Genomic DNA, 24,555 nt, shown 5'->3' on the forward strand with positions numbered 1-24,555 from the left:
TCAGAACAGCTAGTCTCCACCTATTAGGTCAAGCAAAACTAAAAAATTCCAGAGGCAACATGTTTGAAAATGGCCAAATACAATGAAATGTTCTCCAAACGTTCGATTACAGCCAATGTCGTATGGGGTGGATATCAGTCTTTTGCATTGCCCATAACAATGCTCAAAAATCCGGTTCTTTTTTTTTGTTTATGAATGTCAATAGTTTTGGTAAAATTAAAAGAACATGGTAAAATAAGTCAGCACATTTTATATTTTATTTTTTTATGACTGCCCCTTAAAAAATGTAACTGTACGACTTTCGGAGAAGCCCCAGATCCTTAGCATGTCTTTAATTTTTGTTTACAGAATAGTATAAAATATTTATAGGGCTCCAAACAAATAGATTTTCAATAAAGGTAATAAAATAAAAGTATCTAAATATAAATAGAAACTCATGAAATAAGAGGCTGGTAATGGTCCACTCTCTCCAGCAGCGTCTGGGAGTATCCAGGAGAGTAATATCTGCAACACAAAGAATAATAACAGGAAAATCAATATATAGAACAAAAGGAATAAAAAGTCAATTAAGGTGCAATTTACTGAAGATAAACATAAAAGAGTTTTTGTTGTTGTAGCATTTGTACCACAAACAGACCTGGCACCAAAAGAAATACTCTTACATTAAGATTCCAAGGTCACCTTGGATGTTGCTTTATACCTCCATGAAGGATCTCAATCTAAGCAATGATTCTAGGGGCAGAACACTTCCATAATACAACGTGGAGGAAGAGCTGCGGGGAAGGAAAAGACTCCAATGGACATGGCATTTCTTCCCCCTACGAAAGCCTTCATCAGGCGCCAATAACATTCAATGTTCTAAGTCCATTTTTATATGTGCTTGAACATACCAGAGATCACAGGAAAGGGAAACAACAAACACAGGAAATGGAAAGCAATAGGATGAGACAAATGTCAATCAAAATAATAGACAGGAAGGGAATATAACAAACACAGGAAATGGAAGCTATGGGAGGAGACAAATGTTCCTCCATGTTCACATGGATACTAATGCTGGCGCTGTGTTCTGTGCACCCCGGACATGTTAAACTATATGCTACATGTAATATTGAAGAAGGTAAGTCCATCTGCTTTACCTACACTTGAATCGCACTGCCCATAATACAACATGAATAGAGGCTGTTGTCCTCATGATTTAATTTCGGGGGCCGAATAGACATGCACTTCGCAATATATCAATAACTCAAACTGAATCCATTGATAAAAGCTCATGCAACAAACGATACCCTCAAGAACATAGGCCAATATGTGATTATTACTAGTAAGATATGTATAGAATTTATCTGATATGAACAGTGGTGGAGATGGAGCAGGGTGAACCCTAAACAGAATATAATAGACGCCTTTGTAGCTTCAAAACCGATTTGTCTTAAAGAGGATCTTTGGGACCTATTATTTTGTTAAAGCCTGGTTTTACCAGAAGGTGGTACTCTGGTGGCTCAGTCCAACCCTGTTCCACAATCCTAGTAAAGTAGGACCTGTAGGTTGTGCATCTCACTTGCTCTATATTTTTTGTAGGAGCGAAGGACAGCAATGGTTAAAACTCCAGTACCCCAACTCAAGTCCTCCCTCTTATTTATGAAGATTGGGAACCCCTACACCTTCACTAAAGCTACAGTAATTGCTATAAAGTTTTCATAGCTAGCTCCTCTCTTGTCAAGGGGTCATAAGCCTGTGATTTGGTATATTCTCCATATACATTAAATCTGGGGGACCCCCTAATTTAGTGGCAGACCAGAAAGTCTCTTGTTTTTAACTGTACTGGCGACCCAAGGACACTAATAAAGTTTAATGCAAATAAATATGTGTAGGTCGGTATCCAGCATCTCCTCGGCTGTGGGAAGCCCCTGATCTCTGGAGCCCTAATCAAACAGTTTGAGATGCATTTTGGGAAATCCGTCCTTAGATACAGTGTATAAAAAAGACAACACAGTGATGGATTCTTTGTGTACAATAATTGATACGTTATTGCCGGCAGCAAGTTGCACACATTCCATTTATACCAAGCTTGTAGTATTTCTAAAATGTGTACCACTATGCAAATAAAAATACTCTTATCAGCTATTTTCCATGAGTAGCAACTTACTCAGCCCCCATGATCACAATTTCTTGTACAGGGTTGCATACAAGATAGGTTCTGTAGGTTTGTTCTTAAGTTGAATTTGTATGTAAATCAGAACTATATATTTTATAATTGTAACCCCAGACAGAATTTTTTTGTCTCTGTGACAACTGGATTTTAAAAATGTTGGATTCTCATAAGAACCAGGATTAACAATAAAGCTTAAATGCAGACACCTCTGATAACTGTTATAGCTGTTTTTTGTAGCCTAAGGCTAAAGTACAATAAATTACCAACATCCAGAGGTCCGTTTGTAACTAGGGATCGTTTGTAACTTGGGTGTTCTTAAGTAGGGGACCGCCTGTATATGTAATGTAATGTCAGTTACTCTTATAATTTTCTCCTCTTAGCACTGTCTATCCTGACACATCTGCCATAGCGCTGCGCAATCCATGCACACAGTAGAACGCTCTCAGGAATACAGTTTCCTTACTTGACAATCTCCTCGGGGTAACAATTATTGATAGTGTTGATGTATTCCTGGAGAGGGGAGCCTGGATCTGCGGAGATCTCTTGAATCTTCTTAAGCCCACCACTCGTTACAAAGAGCCTCCTGGCCTTGCTGTCATGCGGAAGAACCTGGAAATGAACAGCAGATAATCTTTACGTTGTGAGGAACAGAAAATTTCAGGGTGTCGTTGCATACCGCGCTGGATTAGAGCTTATAAATGTCAACACATTTACAAACATCTTGATACATTTCTGAACGCTCAGTAAGGAGACCCCCGAGGCCTCTCGCCTTTACGTTCCAGAGTTAAAGCAAAGCAACCAGAGACGCTGGCAATGTGGAAGGAGCCGTAACACAGTACTGACAATGTCATCACATCAAAACAGCTGCTGAGACCTCACCTAGTTATCATGTCGTGTAGTGTACGCCACATTGTTAGGGAGGTAAAGAATGGAGACCGTGCAGATGAAAGGAGGTGGGAGAGAGCGCAGACAGAAGGAATCTGCCCAACAAAAGCTGGAAGAAAATGAAAGGAGAGATAGAAGACATCAGAAAGCCAAGTGGAAAAAGTCAGCAGGCTATACAGAAAGACTAACTAAATACAAGCAGTGTATATAGATCATGAGAAATCACATAGAAAATACAGAGAAAGTGGCAAAGCAAGATAAGATGTCAAGAAATAACGCACTTCATACTGTAAATTATAAGAATATTACAAGTCTCTTCATGTTCTCTGACCATATGAACAGTCACACACAGAGCACCAGGACCACCACTATGAAGTCCGGGGCCCCTGACTGGCAAATTTTGTGGGCCCCCCACAGCATGATCATCCACCCCTGTGTACACAATGAGTTCCCTGCACCTGGAAAGTGAGGAGAGTTTTCTGTAACTTAGGGCCCCTTCTACTACTTGGGGCCCCTTGAACCGAGTCACACCAACCCACCCTGATGGCTGCCCTGCTGAGCACATCCATACATGTCAATCCCATGTCAACTTCTCATATTATTATACTTTATAGCAGAGGGCACATTATTATTTATACAAAATAGCTCAGCTGCTGCAAAACCTCTTTCTGAAAAGTAAAAAGGGTTTGTAAGAAACCAAGTTAGCTTGATAAACGATGCCTGATAACCTGTCTTACATCGAGTTATACATGATCAGTACTGGAAGAGGTCCATCCCATGTTTCAAATATGCTTCATGGGAAAATGCATGCAAATTGACTTTCCTACAGGAGTCTATAGGGCTCTAGTTTGGTAAAAACTTCAGATTCAAGGTTCACTGAGAGTCCAAGCACTTTTATAGTGTTACTAATGGAGAATTAAGATACATATGTGATCACTTTAATTAACTGGTTTTCACTTGATTAAATTCACTAAAAGACGCTGTGGGCCATTTACTGTATAAATATTATAGCCCCTACAAGTCTGCAATCACTTCCTACATCTGGTCCTAGAATCAGCTTCTTGGGGTATGGAGGATGTGTCCCTTCTGCTGCTTTCAATCTGTGGTTGCAGGACCCTTGGAGGACCTTCAAAGGTCATGAAATGCTACTTGTGAACATGTGTATTGAGAACAGGAACAGATATACGTGAATTTCATGGGTGCAGGTTCTTCTTAGTATCACATTTGGTGGAAGGTTTGGGTGGTCATGGGACCCCTAGAAGGGTTGGGCCCCAGGCTACCTCCCAAACCACCTATATTATAATCCAGTACTGAACACACTGCATTTAAGACTGTGGGGCACATTTACTTACCCGGTCCAGTCGGGATCCAGCGGCAGGTTCTCCGACGCCGATTCGGGTTCTGCCGGGATTCACTAAGGTCCGTGCGCCGATATTCACCATGTTTCGCTGCTGCGCCGAGGTCCGCGCGGAGTTCACCTGCTTTTTTCTGGTGTATGTGAGTGCTTGATCTTGCGACACAAATGGCTTTTTAAATTCTGCGGTTTTTCCGAATCCTTCGGGTTATCCAGTGGCCACGCCCCCCGATTTCTGTCGCGCGAAAGTCGGCGCGATTGCGCCAAAAATCGATCGCGCACGCCACAATCCAGTGAAATACAGCGCAAAGCGGAAATATTCGGGAAAGACCCGACGGATTCGCGGCTGCGGACCCTTAGTAAATGTGCCCCTGTAAGTCTGCTGTATTCTATGGCTTATCATATTAACTAAATAGTTAATACAATGGGGCAAATTTACTCACCTGGTCCTGTCGCGATCCCCAATTCGGATGGTCCGACGAAGATGAAGTCTTCCCTGCCGAGGTACGCCGGAGTTCACCTTCTTCTTCCCGGTGCTTGTATGTGCGTGTCTTGCGATACAATTCTAACTGTTAAATCCTGCGCGTAGTCTGAATCCGACGGGTTATCCGACGGCCCGCGTGCAAGCAGGCGCCGATGTCTGCGGGCACTTAGTAAATGAGCCCCAATGTCTTTTTGGCTAATAGGAAAGTCCCTTTTCTATGCTGACCTAATGTATAGTTCAAAAAGAAGGCTGCAGTGTATCAGACTATATAGGTATGTAGTATACTAGGAGGGAATGAGAAGACAGGGAGGCGGATGGAGGAGGCAGCAGCGGATGAAGGGGTCAAATTCATCAGCTTCTACAGTGACTTTTCACTGCTTCTACACCATCGCCCCCTCACAACAATGACAGGTGTGATCCTTCAGCCTTCAGTACACTGCAGATCCCCCTGCAGAAATTGCTTGTATCACCACTTACATAAAGGGATGAATAGTGGGCGCCAAGTTCTGTCTCTGCATCACTGATCCTCCATGCCTAAAATAAGTGAGGCTACTACTACAACTGCTACAGAGGGAATATGTCATCTTCGGCTTGGGATCGGACGCCGGTGTAATTTCAACGTATCATTGTTAACTGGATTTCATTATTTATGTAATTCATGCACGGTAATAACTACCACAATTATAAGTATGTAATCCAGATAATGTAAGAGCCGCGTGACCTCAAATAAGAAATGCAAAAGTGTTTAGGGAAAATTTCCGTAAGGAGCGAATCAATTTTTGCACTATTGAAATTGGACAGAGCGTGTCCAATTACAGACTGGGGTTAGAATAAGGTTAACGCTGTGAAGGATAATGTAAGCAAATATACATACATATATATCAGATCCGCTGTGTACCGGAATGTACTTACAGGATCCGATGGGTCTCCATGAGGGTTTTTAGAACCCCTCGCTTGGGGTCCTGTCCCGATATTCACGCAGAGGCTCCGGCCTCTTAGTGAATATAGACCCAAAAACCAACAGTTCCGATCTTTTGACCAAGGTCGAAAAATCGGCGGAGATTATAGTAAATGTGATGGGCCGTGCGTTCAAGCCCTGGATCGGCGCCCCAACCCCCAATCCCCCCCGCATGCTCCCAGTCTGAAAATCTCTGTAACCAGAAAGGGAAATTCATATTATTTCTCCCCCAGAAAACTGGCAGAGAAGCCACAATGAATCTGCTCCAATGTGTCCATAGACATATACCGGCAGATCGGGTGTCTTTTTGCTTCCCTCTGCAGTCCCCGAGTTACATACAACATTCTGTAGGTTTGTTCTTAAGCTGAATTTCTCTGTAATCATAAATATATATTTTGTAAATGTAACTGCAGAGCTTCACTGCAGGTAACTTTGATAATTGTTGACTGCATCTGAAGGGCTTCCGTTTGTGAGCTACGTCTTTCCATTGTACTCTCTCCTGCTGATTGACATATAAGTTCAGCAGAGGTAATAATAGCCCACGGAGGATGGACGCAACATCCATCCCCACAACGTAATATTACGCAACGTAATAACCATTCCCGGCCTACAGGTCCCCAGTAATGTCACTGTCCATATAAGTGACAACAGTGTGAAAAACACCCTGAACAACTGATCTTGGATAGCGGCCCACCTGCCGCCACCATGTGGGACAACCCTTACCTCTGGAGCACTAAGCAATTACTTGAATTGCTTTACGGGAGTAGCAGACCCAATGTTCAAGTTCAGGTTTGGCATTCGCATTCAGCTGAACAGACAATCCGGCAAATGATCGCCCCGAGCATCTAGCCATGGCTACGACAAACCAGGGGGACAATTGGCAATATGTCCGGGTCAGGTGGCCAAACCCAAACACCAAACTTGGACGCAGGGCAATGTTCTGCTGGGGAACCTTAGGTCCTGGTATTCATGTAGATATTACTGTGACACATAGCACCTACCAAATTTTTGTAAAGACAAAGTCCTCTAGTGGATTCCTGATAAAATGTGGTTTGAGGGCCATGACAAAGAGTTCAAGGAGTTGCCTTGGCCTCAAAATTCCAAGATCTCAATCTTACATATGTAGGTTTTTTGCTATTGCCACAGGTTTCCTAACAAAGAACCGCTTTGACACAACATCTTCCCTTTCTCCTAGGGGATGCAGTCTTAGATTAAACCTGACTTCATGGCTGTTTGGTGCACACGCAGGGACAATTATAAAACAATTTTACAGCATGTGACTTATATTCCATCATTTATAGTTTGCACTTGTGTAGAAATCTTAAGTGGCCACTCACACACCAGGAAATTAGTTTTGATTATAAAGCCAGCGGGCTTACTCGAGTACCTGTCAGTCACAGTCAGCGCAGTCGATGAATTCCTAGGCTGCATTCCTGTGAATTGAAGGTCAGCCCTTAAAATTACTGCCGTGCCTTGTGTGCGCAACCAATTCATTCATAATAACCATCATTTGTTGCATTAAGTTGCAAATTTAACTCCATGTAACATTACATCGGAGCAGCCAAATATGGATCCAGTATATACAGCAAAAAATTATACCAACTGGACTTGCAGAGGTTCAGTATATCACATGTATTATATTAAACCATTTTAATCAGATATTAGTCTCTTTTCTGTAGGATAAGTCACTATTTCGGGAACATTCTAAAGGGAACCTGTCATCAGGTTTTGTTCCACTAAACTACTAGAACCATCAAGTAGGGTAAGAAATATCCTTTCTAGTATTCCGTCTATTGTGTGAAATCTCACCAATTTATCTATAAAAATGTCCATCAAATTCAGGCAAATATGACTCTTCTCCCCTCATTTTCACATGATAGGAGTCAAGGTTAGTGGTTGCAGAGGTAGTATCAATTCAGATGCCTCTATCTTCTGTTCTACAGCTTTTTGTGTCATATTAAAGAAAACAAGCAGAGATACAGACAGCTAAAGACATAGTTGGGAATGGAAGCTGCAGATAAAGATCCATATTCTGCCTACTTTTTAACTGCTTGTATGTTCGATTCTGTAGCTCACAGAACCATAAGCCTGATTGGATCCTTAATATAACACAGAATAACATATCTCTATGTACTACAGAATCAAAGATAGGGACTTCTGAAGTGACAATACTCCTGCAATTACAAACTTGACTAATCCCATGTGAAAATGGGGTGAGAAGAGTCATATTTGCCTGACTTTGGGTGAGATATCTTTATAGGTAAACTGGTGAGATTTCACATAAGAGAGGAAATTCTAAAAAGGATATTCCATACCCTAGTACCCTAGAGGGATAGTAGTTTAGTGTGATAAAACCTTGTGACAGGTTCCCTTTAACCCCTTATTTTGGAACTGATCGATACATCTGGCACAAGACTGAACCTTCAGGCTTAAGCTGTGTATTGAGCATTCATGTGGATGGGTCATCTGCCAATAGTGTCAGACAAATATTGTCATTTGTTTTTACACTGCACCCAAAATTATTCTTGCCCCATGTAAGCGGGTCATGAAATATTTCTGTAGGGCCACAGATTTGTTTAGCCCCACAGAGCAGTGAAAATGTACATATATATATACCCAGCGAACAGGCAATGACTGGAAATGGCCCTTCCTAGAAATGTCCATTCACAATCAGTGACCTGTTCGATGACCCATGTAATAGGGCCCTGAGGCTCAGTATATGTGTGCTAATGACATGATAATCTCCCTTGTGCTACCAGTGGTTTTATAGTCTGCACTTTATAATCCATCTACTCTTGATATTTTACAAATTAACCCTCCCTACTACACTGACTTTCTGTAATGGGTTGTGCTTATACACAGGGGGCAATTAGAAGAAGCAGAGGTGCGGTGAATCAACCACCTGAACCAATAATGAGATAGGAGGCGTGATTAGGACTACTGCAGACTCCCTTAGTCACCCTAACTTACCTGTAGTCACAGATTCTCAGGCCTGTCCCATGACAGGGACACTGTTACCAGATTTTGCCTCACTTAACTGCAAGTACCCTCAGGTACGGGGTAAAATATCATTTCTTGCATTCCTACTTTTATTTTAAAACTCACCAGCTTATCTTTAAAATAAATCACCTCCAAAGTCATATGAAAAGAGTTGAACAGAGCCCGGGATGAGTCACTTCTAGAGGCTGGAAGGGGAGCGTCACTTCAGATGCCCATATCTTGGGATCTATAGCACATACAACCAATTAATTTGAAGTATATATTTGGTTTTGTGAGCTACAGAAGCGGAGATAAAATAATGGTAAAATGGGAAGTATTTCCACAACTGCAGATTTTAAATATTAATCTAAATTCCATTTTTTAACGCAGTTTTAACGCCATGCATACTACACAATCATATAGTATATATAGTAATCATATAGCATACAGTATAAACCCATAGCATGATCTGTATACCATCATTTTCGTGTTTCTCCGGCCCCTATACTACTTGGGGGAGGGGGGGGGTTGGAGAGTGTTAATGCCTGGCCTGCCACATTTACTATAGACTCCACCAGAAAACCAGCAGAGTCTATAGCAAAAGACCCCTTCGGTTCCAATCAGTTCTACAACTTGGAACTAGCGCAATTTGCGGCAGTATCCACTAAGAGGCCAGAGTCTTACAGGGAATAACAGCGCCAGGAAGCCAACTGGGAAAAATATTAAGACTAGCCTTCTAAACACCAGTTTTAAGAAGCCCCCCTCCCCAATGTGAATGTCACATCAATCCTTTTTTTGTTAACTGTTTTTATTTAGTATGCAAGATATTTGTAACACACATAGCGATTAGATTGCCATAAATGTCACATCAATTCTAAAATTCAAAGTCATTTCCACCTTAAAGGGATTGACCAGTCACATCCAAGTAAGAAAAGTTATCATCCAAGGCTCTTGGAAAGCTGGGTGGAAGCCATGTTGGTTTACTACAAGCTTTCTATGATAAGGATATAATAAAGGAAGGCAAACTAGTGCAAATGTCTTTCTACAGAACACTTTCTGTTTTATTTAGAGGAATAATACTTCTCTGAATCCTCTTTTCATCACGGATCTGCAGTTTGTGAAGTTTGACCTTCTAAAGACAACTAAGGAACCAAAAAGTCAGCACGAGTTTATCAACACATTCTTATGGTACATAAATTGCAGTTCAACACTCGGTCCCATAAACAATAGCCATAATGGTGAAATACCTCTGCGCTGCGTTCACTGACCCATGTTACTAGTACTTTATCCCGCCACTCCATGCTATGAGCCATTGCTTATAGCTTAAATCCACACAGTTTTTCAACCTATATTGGATTTTTCTCAGATTATGGCCCAGTGAAAGTGCTTCCCGCCATCAGATGAACACTTGGCAAGCGTATACTCAATGGGGTCCTCAATATATCATCATATAAGTGATTTAATGACTTGGAGCGTTGGACGGAGAACATTAGGACAAGAACCAAGAAATGTCTCTTACTGTACAGAGGGAAAAAAATGGACACTTGGAGAAAGACCAAAATGCAGCAGACACAGTATATTGTGCTAGAGCGAGGAATAATATTCCGATGCCTCATTACTTGTATTGCAAGAAGAAATTTCATTATTTTCTGCTGTAGGCAAATAAATCATCGGATGTTATTAATAAAGCATTTCCCAAAATCACAGTGAAATATGTACTTGAGTGGTCCTTCTTCTGTCCAGCGGATAAAGGTTCTGTTCTGTATTTTTCTTGTGGGGGTTTGTAAGGATTAGAAAATAGGATCTGCTTTTTCTCTGTGAGTTGTGCCTGATATTACAGCTCAGCAGAGACAGGGGAGAGCTTGACTTCAGTACAAACCTGTCCGCCTTCATGACCTTATACAACCAATTTATATCTCACTTCAAAGTAGATTTTCTGGATAATGCCTTAACACCGGGTCATGAAGGAGACATGATATGGAAGGTGTTAATCTCCTCGACAACATACTGTTGATAGTTTACTAGGTAGATTTCTGCTGACAGGTTCCCTTTAAAAAGAATAAAGTTTTGTATTTTGGATGTAGGAAGATACACAAATGTGCGATCTGCTTTTCACTCCAACTGGCCTCTTTATTAGCAGGAAAGGGGTAACCCTGTTAAGGATGTAGATGCATGCTCCAAAAGGGTCTATCAGATATCAGACACATTTTATATCAATACCTAACATGAGAGTAATTTGTTTTTCATGTAACAATAGAGGACAACTCAGGAGTCATAACGCACCTTACAGAGGACACCCGAATTACACCTTTGCCAAGTATGTAATAGTAGGCAACCCCAAAATTACATAGTGAACTGCCAACAAAATTTGCTTGCGGACCACTAGGATGGTTGTGTGATAACAGATTGGCGTACTTATTTGCCAGGCTTGAAATTTGGTTTATGCATAGGTCTTCCCTTTGTATTCTACAGACCATCAAATTAAAATAATCACCCTTATCCACAATGCTGCACCTCCCTACCTCTCTTCTTTCATCTCAGTCTATCACCAAATCTATGCTCTTCAATCTGCCTGCGATCTTAGATTAGTCTCTTCCTTAATTCAAATATCCAACTCCTGTCTCCAGGATTTCTCCAGAGCTGCACCAATTCTCTGGAATGCCCTACAACGATCTATAAGACTAATATCCAACCTACAAAGCTTTAAATGTGCTCTTAAAACCCATCTCTTTAGGCAAATCTATCAAGGTCACTAACTGCATGTAACTTTTCTCTTTTTACTAACCAACCCTGTGTCCCCCTTTCATCTCCAGGCTTCTCTGAAGTCCCATTGACCTTGGACTCTTTATATAAGATGGCGGCGAATTATTCAAGCAGCAGTAATAAAAAAATTATTTTTTTTCTGTTCCCTTATGAAGAATGGTTGGACCATTATACAAGCTCTTATACCCCATATGTCATCCCTTCATCCTCATAGAGTGTAAGCTCTCGTGAGCGGGGCCCTCACTCCTATTGTTTCATATGATTAGGTTTTCACATATATACGAAATATAATGGGGCTATATAAAGATTATTATTGTTATTATGAAGCATTTTATCCAAAAAAGCAAACCAAATTTGTTTACTATATACAGCTATCTGTTCTATTCTTTTGTGTCTACAGTTCTGGCCCAAACCAGGTTGTCTCCTTGGTAACAGACTACAAACAACTCCTGTGTAGTCGGATCCTACAGTCACATTTTATTCCATCTCTTCCTACATCTTGTCACCTTCCCATATGATATAAGAAATTGGTTGCAGAGGGGAACCAGGGGCATGGGAGTTTTTTTGTTTAGTTATTTGTAGCAGAAAGGACGTAAGAAATGTGCATTCTTGAAATATATTTTACATCATTTGTAACAATTAATTAGATTATAAGGAAGAACTTTCAAAACTGTAAGATAAGATTTCAGGTTTTCTAAGTATCTTCTTTGTAGCTGTACAATGAGGTGTAATTTAGAGGTAGTTGTATGTTTGTATACTGGATAGTACCAGATCTTACAAAGTGCCCTGTATCTACATATTTCAAAGACGCCTAGATATGGGTTTATACCTAATGAAGGAAAGAATGTAGTAATGAGTGCTTCCAGAGTATTTTTGGCAGGCTGAGAGGACCTCTAAATAACTTGTTTCTTTAACCCTTGTAATGTTCTCAGCTTTACAACCCATTGTATGCACTTTGTGCTATATACAAGGAAAAGGTTGTGAGTTCACACACTCCTGATTATTTGCCTAATACCTCAATTAGATCTTTACGACCTTAGCAAGACCTTATCTCCCTATCTAGTGCCTGCACTTTACAACCTATCCTATCACTAAATCTGTTTGACTTTTATTGCAGTCCTGGAACAGATTTGTAGCTCAAACCAATCTGGTTTTCCTCTGCCTCAACCAGAAGTGGGGAAAAAAAAGCAAAAAACGGAGAAAAGTAGAAGTGACCATGCGATTTCACCTGGCGACTTTATCACTACTATGTGCCTAATATTAACCTGTATTTAAAAAAATATAAAATCAAGCTGTCACGGCTATACCAAGCAGAGGTTATTGTCAATGTGGTCACATCAATGGAGCTTAGATCTGTAACTCTACACGTTTCGGTGTAACCAGTTTGCACCTGAAATATGTAGATTTGGGTGTAACCCCTTTGCACCCGAAATGCGTTGATTCGGGTATAAAGCTCTAATATATATCTCAACATAGAAGTAAATTTTCTCATATTGAAAGTACCTGATAGTCCATTGCCACCTTCTGGTGTGGGGGGAGAAGGATCAAACAGGTTGAGTTTTGATCTAATACTTGATTCTGGGAGATAATAGGTGACAGGGGTGTCCCCCCCCCCCCTTTACACCCATCACTGTTCAATTTAATAGAATCTGTCAGAAGTTTCAACTCACCTAAAGCTATAAACAGGTGAAGTGTGAATCACATGCAATATATCTAGGTTAATGATTATATGGATATCAAACCATCAGGAAAAGAAATTGATAAGATATGACATGCCCTCTTTGTAGTATATATATATATATATATACCGTATATACTCGAGTATAAGCCGACCGAGGCCCCTAATTTTACCACGAAAACCTGGTAAAACCTATATTTTATTTTACTCAAGTATAAGTCGAGTTTGGGTTTTCAGCACATTTTTTTTGTGCTGAAAAACTAGGCTTTTACTCGAGTATATATATATATATATATATATTACAGTATATGTAGTCCTATATATTAGATTGGGTTCACATGTGATAAGTCACCAGAAAATTACTTATTTGTTTATCACAAAGTCTGTATGTTAAAGATAATTTTTAGTAATTTTTAAGGCTTTTGCTTTTTCATTTTTCCATGTTACTATCTATATTTTATAAAAAGTCCATATCCTGCAATTCTCACGTTGGCTACTAGGCTTAGTAATAGACTGACATTTGCTGATTCTGAAGGGGATTTCTATGCAGAATCTTATTTTTGACTCATCATTACTGACGGCCGTGTACTTAGGGCTGGGAGTTAGAGGGGGAGGGGTGAGAGCTCCTCATCCCTCCTTTCTCCATAGGCAGAGAAGCAGCTGCACAACAAATCTGCCAAAATATAGGACATATCACACACCGTGACACATCGTGTGCTCACTGCGCTGTGACTGGGTGCCATAGACTTCTATTGTGACTGTGATCTGACAGCAACTGGTGCCACAATTCACGCCTTCTGATTGAGCACTTCCCCCTCCCTCCTGCACAGTGTAACAGCCAGTGTAGATCCAGTTTAGGGAGGCTCTGGAAACAACCCCAGAGCCCTTCTGGCTCATTGGCATAATTGTAAAAGTTGATTTTAGAAGGAAGGAGGCCATGGATAACAAATATAAGAAGATTACCACAGTCCCGGTGCCTGGATCTATGAGTAAGTGCCCCTGGTTCATCCATGATGGATTCCGATGGTAGATTTCCTTTAAGGAGGAGGCAGGTTAGTAAAATCTTAATTTTCACAACACTCTACATCCTAACTACTGTATGTAGACTATTATTTCCTGTGTGTAGTGTCAGTTCTAAATTTCCTGTCACTGTTGTAATCTCCAGCTCATGCTTAAGGGTGGCGAGGACAACAAAAGGGGCGAATTAAGGAGTAATTGCCAGTGTTTTTGGTCCCCTATTAGCTCTTGTAAAGTTAGCAAGTCAAGTAAAGAGGGTCACAACTGTGCGGTGGGATTCCACCCCAAGCGTGGATGCGAGTCTGTATCTAATAATGATAGAGCTCGCTGGGAGCCAGATTGGATGAAAGCCTCTCTCTAAATTCATGTTATATTTAGAAGATCCCATGCAGCTGTGCTCTGCCGTTACCTAATGAGACAAAAAGAGGCCTTTAATATCCCATCCTTCTTTATTAAAGAAATCATTTCATGGCCTGTGATGCCCCAAGGCGGCATTCCACTTGTGTGGATCGTGCATGTGCGTGGCCATACAATTATTTCAAGTTCATAACTTTCACAGCCTCATTATAAAAAGGGGGAAACCTCGCTGAGATTTTTGTGTTAAGGGAAGCATTAAATTTTCACAGTGTTTTCATTGTTGAGGGCCTACCTGTAAATTGGACAGGGGACGCTCTCCCGGCTCCGGCTCACACACGGCAAGGAAGCTTTTTAGTTTTATTATTTTATTGTACAGCGTAAGTGGGTGTATGGCAGAACATATGTTTTCTTTAATTAAGCAGGGTTTTCTTTGCAGTGAATAACTTACATTCTTACATGCAGCATCAAGCTATGAATACAAGATGTCTGGATATATTATATAAGGGGGGATCCTTATCCCCTCCACATCCAAGAGGAATATATTGTAATGTTGAACTTCTTACAGAGTTTTCCTTTTCTAACTTTGAAAAACCTATTTGCATATTCTTTTCCCCGAATCCCCAGTGTGTATGGTCTTTAAGATGGTAGACTTATATCTTATAGGTCAGTGGTCCCCAAACATCGGGCCACAGCCAAAGACCGGGCCATGGAACACCCAGTCCCAGTCCGGGGCCAAAAGAACTTCAAAAGAAAGACCTTATACTTACCTCCAACGCTCCTCTACTCCCCACGACTCCAGGTTCTTCAGAAGACGTTCAGAGACATTTCTACGTATTCTGCCAGTGTGCACACATATCACACAGCCGATTACGTCATAGTGTGCGCACTGGCAGCGCACATGGATGTTTCTCTGGCCGTCTGCCGGAAGCCGCAGGGCGATGAAGAACCTGGAGCCGCGGTCAGAGGAAAGTATATAGTTTTTTGAGGGTGCTGGGCAGGGGTCATTACTATGGGGGCTGGGCAGGGGTCATTACTATGCTGGCTGGGCCGAGGATATTGCTATGGGGAATGTGCAGAGGGCATTACTATGGGGGCTGCGCAGGGGATACTACTATGGGGAATGTGCAGAGGGCATTACTATGGGGGCTGCGCAGGGGATACTACTATGGGGAATGTGCAGAGGGCATTACTATGGGGGCTGCGCAGGGGATACTACTATGGGGAATGTGCAGGGAGCATTACTATGGGGGCTGGGCAGGGGGCATTACTATGGGGAATGTGCAGAGGGCATTACTATGGGGGCATTACTATGTGGGCTGGGCAGGGGGCATTACTATGGGGGCTGGGCAGGGGGCATTACTATGGGGAATGTGCAGAGGGCATTACTATGGGGGCTGGGCCAAGGATATTGCTATGGGGAATGTGCAGAGGGCATTACTATGGTGGCTGCACAGGGGACATTATTATGGGGGCTAGGCAGAGGGCATTACTATAGGGGTTACAGAAAAGGGGGAATTTTAGATCAGGGGCTGCAGGAAATGACACTTTATATGGGTTTGGGTTAGATATTGGGTATTTGCTGGGCATGCCATTGCCATTTTTTTTTCCAGGAACCATGGTTCCACATGATCCCATGAGGATATAACGAGCCGTGCACCTATGTGACATCACATGACCAGGTCTATATAACGAGCGAACGAAGGATTTGTACACCGCACCAAATGAAGGTTAAAAAATCGAAAGTTTAATTTGTCATCTTCTTACATTAAAATCCAAGGGAAAATTATTTTTCTTAACATACGTTGTCTGTAGCCGTGCAGCCTGGTAACCACGGGATGGTTGTAATGGTGTAAAGGTTTATTATCACCATTACAACCATCCCGTGGTTACCAGGCTACACGGCTACAGACAACGTATGTTAAGAAAAATAATTTTCCCTTGGATTTTAATGTAAGAAGATGACAAATTAAACTTTCGATTTTTTAACCTTCATTTGGTGCGGTGTACAAATTCCTCGTTTCCTGCATTACCTTGGTTCCCGTGGTCCCGGAACAGAAATCTGCACATTTGGCGGACTTCGTATCGGTGAGCGCAAAAACGTTTTTTTTTTTCTTATACTTTGATATATAACGAGCCATGCACCTGTGTGACATCACATGACCAGGGAAATAACAAGCTGTGCACCTGTGTGACATCACATGACCAGGGATATAAGGAGCCGTGCACCTGTGTGACATCACATGACCAGGGATATAAGGAGCCGTGCACCTGTGTGACATCACATGTCTAGGGATATAAGGAGCTGTGCACCTGTGTGGCATCCACAGGGAGCAAACAATGAAGCTTCCTATAGAATGACAGCAAGCAGAGATTTAAACAAAAACTTATTTAAGAAAGTATATTGGAAAATTATATAAAACTTTTCATTACACAAAAAATGATCAGGGGACAACCCCTTTAAAGTGATCTGTATCCACAGCTATAATGGAGCAGAATTATCAATAGTTAGACAGACTTGACAACATGGCAGCTTTCTTGAAAAAAACAGTGTCACGCCAGACCTTGTGCAGGTACTGAAGCTCAATTGTATTGAAATGAATGGAGCTTAGTTGTAACACCATGCACTGCCCATCTTCATGTACGGTGCTGGAAGAAAGCAGACATCTTTGGCAACCTGTAGACAACTCCTTTAAAGTGTGGTAGATTTATAAAAGTGTCTGAACACAGTTTATTAATTTTGCATCTCCTAATTGATGTCTTACTTTATGCCAAAAAAATATGCATAATGGTGTAAAAAAGACCACGCCCCCCTCTGCCAAGATCATTCCTCTTTTGTTAATCAAGAACAGAAGTGTTTACAGATATTCCCCCATAACTGAGTGGTATCTGCCAGTATCAGCAGTGGTGGTGGTATACCGCTATAGACCATGCTACTTATGCTATGAAAATGATAAAAATATCAGTGTGAACAGAGCTTTTGAAATTGTTACCAGCTCCATAATACAAATCCCGATTCTTCCTCCAATGTTTCACTGAAAATTACGCGAACGAATGCCAGTTGTTAAAATAAATGGAAAAATATGGGAATCATCTCTGGCCATATTTTTGTGGAAATCCTGAATATGTCAGTTGATGCCAGATAATAATGTAATCTTACACATCAGAGGATTCGCATGGATTCATTGTTCACAACTTTTTTCCAGCACAATAAAACTTCCATTACCGAATGCAAAAAATTATTGGAAGATGACCATTTACATGATTCAGCTTTAAATCACTGCAGAGCGAAGTGTGGGGAATTGCTCTGGTAGTTGACTGGTAGCAGTGCAGGAAGCAGTGACACACGCAGGTTTAAAAGTCCAACTTAAGTGTTTATTCACACTTGCAAAACAGAACACAAATTCAGCCTTGGCTTAGGCACATGCAAAAACATTATAAAAGTAATTCCTGCCCGGCTAGGCGCTGTCTAATACATTTTGAGGACCCTAGCTATCCGGGTACCAGGCTGCCTGGCCCACGCTCTTGGCCAGCAGCAAGACAGGAGACCCTCAGTTACCTTTGCTGTCAGAATGCAATCTCGCTTTCAGCTCTCCAGGTAGGGCCTCTCCTACTGCTTCTGGCCTGCAGACTAAATCAGGCCCTAACGAGGCCTGTGACCTGCACCTGTGGGCTATACAAAAGCCCAGGACCGAAGCCCGGGTGGAGTAGGAGTCCCACTACCAGCCTACCCCTACTCCATAATAAGCAGGCCCAGTACGGACATTACCAATGTGTCTGTGTTAGCTAGGCCAACACAGACAAAACAGACTATTCCTGCTTATCATGTCTGCATTAACCTTTGGGTTACTGCAGACAAACCCAGGGCTTTTACCACCAGCATTTCATCTGCCTGTAAGACAGATAGCGGTTTTCCCACACAACACCTCTCACTTTCTCACAGAAGATAAATAAAAAGTTAAAGCTTCTCCTAGAAACAAATCATTTTAGGGTTTGCAGCTTTACGCACTGCAAAAAACATGCAGCTGAATGGTAACATTTTATCTTCCTTTCGTTGCCACTAGAGGGAGCATAGGAGCTCACTGCTTTAACCATAAGAGAGAATGTAGTAAACTTCTTCTACTTATATTGATGACTTATCCACATTATGGCATATTAATATCGGGTTGAAGGGGGTCCAACATCTGGACCCCAACCAATCTGCTGCCCCTAGCAGCAGAAGCAACACACAAAGAACAGCCTTACCATTTTGATGGGGAATCACATATTTCCCACCTAGTGAACTAGTGTTTTGGATGGCAATTATCAATAAGGATCAATCTATGTTTTCTATATAGCCCAAATATTTGCATTTCTATAGTTCTGAAGCTGCTAATATCAGCTCTGACCATAGAAGCGATAGCTCACAATCTCTAAAAAAATGAAGCCTCAGCATTCCATGATCTGAAGGCTTACAGAAACCGCTTTATCTGCCCGACCCAACCTTAGACTCATAAACAAGAAGATTACTTAGGGCAGAGGTCCCCAAACAATTTTTAGTATGAGAACCTTGAAAAATAACAGGTGGTCGGCAGCCACATTGAATATTATAGAAAATTTTTCAAATAATTAGATGTAAGAAAAATAAGCAAATAATAATCCACAGAAACAGAATAAAACTTTTAGGTTCTTGCACTCACGTATGTCAAACTGTCATAAAAGCTAAATTTTTAATGAAAAATAATAAAAACGGTCACCAAAAAAAAAACCATGTGGGGAAACATATGGAAACAAAAAACGTGCAATATACAAGACACAAAAGGGGGGATTAGAGGCGACACGTTTCAGACTTATTGGGGTATTAGTCCTTACCCATACCTAGTGTGAGATCGTGCTGGCCATATCCATGATTCTAGAATCAGAGATCCAGGAGCCAATTCCTAGAAACATGGCACTTAGCTTGGTGTGAGCTGTTAGGTTTAGGTGATTAAAAATCTCTATTTTAATTGGTTATGATAGGAATACTCATCTGCCATTAGCTGGGCGCTGAAACCTCTTCTGAAATGATGATGGCGCAGCCGATCATATGATCACTGTGGACGCAGTCAATGGTCTGATCACTGTGGACCCAGTCATTCATCTGATCACTGTGGGCCAAGACTACAGTCTGATCACTGTGGACCCAGTCGATCGGCTGACCAATGTGGACCAAGCCTACAGTCTCATCACTGTGGACCCTGTCATTTGTCAGATCACTGTGGACCCAGCCTACAGTCTGATCACTGTGGACCCAGCCTACAGTCTGATCACTGTGGACCCAGCCTACAGTCTGATCACTGTGGACCCAGCCTACAGTCTGATCACTGTGGACCCAGCCTACAGTCTGATCACTGTGGACCCAGCCTACAGTCTGATCACTGTGGACCCAGCCTACAGTCTGATCACTGTGGACCCAGCCTACAGTCTGATCACTGTGGACCCAGCCTACAGTCTGATCACTGTGGACCCAGCCTACAGTCTGATCACTGTGGACCCAGCCTACAGTCTGATCACTGTGGACCCAGCCTACAGTCTGATCACTGTGGACCCACTCATCCGTCTGATCACTGTGGACCCAGCCAACAGTCTGATCACTGTGGACCCAGTGATTCGTCTGATCACTGTGGACCCAGCCTACAGTCTAATCACTGTGGACCCAGTCATTCGTCTGAACACTGTGGACCCAGCCTACAGTCTGATCACTCCGGACCCAGTGATTCGTCTGATCACTGTGGACCCAGCCTACAGTCTAATCACTGTGGACCCAGTCATTCGTCTGAACACTGTGGACCCAGCCTACAGTCTGATCACTGTGGACCCAGTCATTCGTCTGATCACTGTGGACCCAGCCTACAGTCTGATCACTGTGGACCCAGCCTACAGTCTGATCACTGTGGACCCAGCCTACAGTCTGATCACTGTGGACCCAGCCTACAGTCTGATCACTGTGGACCCAGCCTACAGTCTGATCACTGTGGACCCAGCCTACAGTCTGATCACTGTGGACCCAGCCTACAGTCTGATCACTGTGGACCCAGCCTACAGTCTGATCACTGTGGACCCAGCCTACAGTCTGATCACTGTGGACCCAGCCTACAGTCTGATCACTGTGGACCCAGCCTACAGTCTGATCACTGTGGACCCAGCCTACAGTCTGATCACTGTGGACCCAGCCTACAGTCTGATCACTGTGGACCCAGCCTACAGTCTGATCACTGTGGACCCAGCCTACAGTCTGATCACTGTGGACCCAGCCTACAGTCTGATCACTGTGGACCCAGCCTACAGTCTGATCACTGTGGACCCAGCCTACAGTCTGATCACTGTGGACCCAGCCTACAGTCTGATCACTGTGGACCCACTCATCCGTCTGATCACTGTGGACCCAGCCAACAGTCTGATCACTGTGGACCCAGTGATTCGTCTGATCACTGTGGACCCAGCCTACAGTCTAATCACTGTGGACCCAGTCATTCGTCTGAACACTGTGGACCCAGCCTACAGTCTGATCACTCCGGACCCAGTGATTCGTCTGATCACTGTGGACCCAGCCTACAGTCTAATCACTGTGGACCCAGTCATTCGTCTGAACACTGTGGACCCAGCCTACAGTCTGATCACTGTGGACCCAGTCATTCGTCTGATCACTGTGGACCCAGCCTACAGTCTGATCACTGTGGACCCAGTCATTCGTCTGATCACTGTGGACCCAGCCTACAGTCTGATCACTGTGGACCCAGTCATTCGTCTGAACACTGTGGACCCAGCCTACAGTCTGATCACTGTGGACCCATTGGCTGATCAAGGTGGACAAAGCAAATAATCTGATCGCTGTGAACCCAGCCAATCCTGTGGTCATGGAGAACATTATTCATATGTAACAAAAAAATAAAAATAATTCTGAAGGAATTCTGAAGACAAATTAATTTAAATTTCCCTATAAAAGGAAATGTTGGTGTGAAGAAAGTGACAACTGCATATCAGGTATTACTGTACTGTACTCGCTGGCCTCCGTGTAGGACATGTGTATGACATAGTACTGGATCCTAACCTTCTGCCCTCTGAGTGGGACATTGAAGAAGACTAATAATGCACCTTGGGGCCTGTTGACACACTTTTCTGGTGCTAAAAGACACTAAGCCTTTGGCGGAGTCCTGTAGCATTCCTGGGAAATCTAATCCTTTAATGTACACCCTGGATCACACGTTTTCTGCAATGTCCCCGTAATGCTTGGATGGAAGTGAAATCGTTGAATGAGCAACAATGCGTTTTATGAAGAAACCCTGGGAGTGACATTAGGGGGTCTTACCTTACTGAACTGGCCAACCACGTGCTTCAGTATGTTGGGTGGAGCGTCGTGCAGCAGGGGCTCGAGTGCAGGCAGATGGGTGCATTTCTGCAGGATGTTTTTCAGGGCTTTCTTTGCCTGGTGAGTACAAACAAAATGAAAATTAGGAGGCATCTGGCTTAAACAATGACAAGGATTTGCAGTCATTCAGGTCCTACATTCCACAAATTCAGACTGTCAGGTCAGGCTTGTGTGTCCCCCCCCCCCCCCCCCTCCCCTGTCTTGCCTTAACCCTTTATGAACTGCCTGATGTCTATTAATCACACTTAAGGCAAACTGGCTGCAAAGTCACTAAAAGTAAAATAAATAAATAAAATTAGCTGGAATTAGAAGGGACATTGACAATTTCTAGATAATTATAGGTACATTTTTTACGGCTCTTATCGGAGTTGTCACTTGTCTAACTCTGCAACCTGGCAAATCTATACAGGTCTGCTCAATCATCATAAAGGTTGTGTTTTATTATTCTTAAAAAAAATTATAATAATACTACTAATAATGATAATAATAGTATGATTATGATCCCATAAAGTATAAATAAAGCTTATTTAAATTACTTTATATTTTTATTTAATACATTTTTTATTTATTTTATATGTTATTTCAGATTAAAAAGAATTCAATATCTCTAAACCACCAATAGCAAAAATCCACAATAAAATCTTCACCAATCCATAAAGCACCAGTGTGTACGCAGTACAGGAGGTCCCCTAATTAAGAACACCGGACTTACAGACGACCCCTAGTTACAAACGGACCTCTGGATGTTGGTAATTTCTTGTACTTTAGTCCCAGACTACAATAATCAGCTATAACAGTTATCACAGGCGTCTGTAATAAAGCTTTATTGTTAATCCTCGTTCTTATGACAATCCAACATTTTTAAAATCCAATTGTCACAGAGACCAAAAAATAATTGTCTGGAGTTACAATTATAAAGTATACAGTTCCGACTTGCATACAAATTCAACTTAAGAACAAGGCTACAGAACCTGTCTGTATATACAGCATGATATAAGATGATCAATTATTGCACACTGCCCAAAATGTAAACAACTACTATACAGTAAAAATAAAGCCATAGATCTGAGTTTACCCAGGCAATGGGTTAATGATATGTACCCGTATAAGCGCACGAGATGTCAGGGTCGGCTCCAGGTTTCAGTAGACCCCTGGGTGACAGAGCCTCAGAGCCCCTTTGCAGTGAACTCACATGGCAGCATTAAAAATTCAGAAACTAATACATTTCCCTAAAATATTCCCTAGTTTATTATTCCAAACAGATTATGGTAATTTTATATAAAGCCCCCTTTACCCCCTATCGATTCATTAGATACAGCCTCCCTCACCTCCATGGATTCCTTATGTACAGCCTTATGTGACTTGCCCAGGTATGCCCAGTGTTGCCGCCGGCCCTGCCTGATGTGCACCAACAAGGGTAGCATTATTTTATGTGATCACCCACGTTTGCAACATGATCTTATGAAGGGGTAAAGTACTACCTTGGAACGTGTTGTCTTTTAACGAATGTATTTATATTTTAATTTTTTAACATCACGGATGGATATGGCATTCTGGATTCATCTGCAGCAGTGCGGCCTAACAAAGGGATTATTTTTCTTTGGATTATAGCTCTAGTTCAGGGCCGGCACCAGGACTATGCATGCCCAGGCAAGTGCCAGGGCCCAGAGCTGCTAAGGGGGCCCACATAAGGCTGTACATAAGGAATCCATGGGGCTGAGGGGGCTGTATCTAATGAATCCACAGGGTGTGAGCGGCGCTTTATATAAAATAACTATGAAGGGGCTCTTTGGTAAAATAAACTAGGGAATATTTTAGGGAACAGGAGACTGTTTAGGTTTCTGAATTTTTAATCCTGCCATGTTAGTTCCCTGCAAATGGGCCAACTGAGGCTCTGTCGCCCAGGGGCCTACAGGAACCTAGAGTTGGCCTTGCTCTAGTTAGTAGGTAGACTTTTTATTCAAGGGCTTAGAAAGCCAAGAAACAACCCTAAACTTTGTCCTGTATCTGCATGACTTAATATTGTATACTAACCTGAGTGGAAGATTGAAGAAAACCAATATGCACCTTGGAGCGTTATTGCACTTTTTCTCTTGCTAAAAGACTTAAAGGGGTTGTCCAGGGTGTCAGGTTCCTTGGGCCCATCAGATAAAAATATTCTCAGGCCCATACTTCATCATCCTCCAGTAAACAGACCCTAGTAGCCCCAAAATTAGGTTGTCTTATGCTGCATATTTGTGGTCCAATATAAGGTAAGAACCTATGATTCTCTGGTGGGCCAGTCTGACATTGGTTGTCTATGAAAAAAAAAGATCTACAGAAAAGATTTCAAAAACTAATCCATTACTGATAATTATGAATTTCCTCATGCTAAAATACAATTTTTGGTGGCAAGAAGAATTTTTTTTGGTTGTAAAAAGATAATCGCCAAGTGGTAGGGCGACAGAAAGGTGATGGCTTTCACGTCTGGCCTCCACCTACTATAGGCATCAGCTGTTATCCAGCCTACGCATACTCTCTACTTCGTTTGGATCCGTAATCCCT

General features: G+C 42.1%; 1 protein-coding gene across 6 annotated transcripts in view; it reads right to left on the bottom strand.

Annotated features, from left to right (window-relative positions):
* Window positions 1-239: 239 nt before the first annotated feature.
* SPAG6 (sperm associated antigen 6) overlaps window positions 240-24,555 on the bottom strand; it is a 114,875-nt gene continuing 90,559 nt past the window's right edge. For 5 of the 6 annotated variants that reach the window (XM_072154184.1, XM_072154179.1, XM_072154180.1 and 2 more), the window contains 3 exons: window positions 21,952-22,068; window positions 2,616-2,761; window positions 240-504 (listed from right to left, as the gene is read on the bottom strand). In XM_072154184.1, the coding sequence (XP_072010285.1) occupies window positions 435-504; window positions 2,616-2,761; window positions 21,952-22,068 (333 nt within the window). In that variant the 3' untranslated portion in view covers window positions 240-434. Of the gene's footprint in view, window positions 505-2,615; window positions 2,762-3,031; window positions 3,147-21,951; window positions 22,069-24,555 lie in introns of those variants that run through there. The other variant, XM_072154183.1, reaches the window with a different exon arrangement.

The sequence above is a fragment of the Engystomops pustulosus genome, chromosome 5 (genome assembly GCF_040894005.1).
Source record: "Engystomops pustulosus chromosome 5, aEngPut4.maternal, whole genome shotgun sequence".
Taxonomy (NCBI): domain Eukaryota; kingdom Metazoa; phylum Chordata; class Amphibia; order Anura; family Leptodactylidae; genus Engystomops; species Engystomops pustulosus.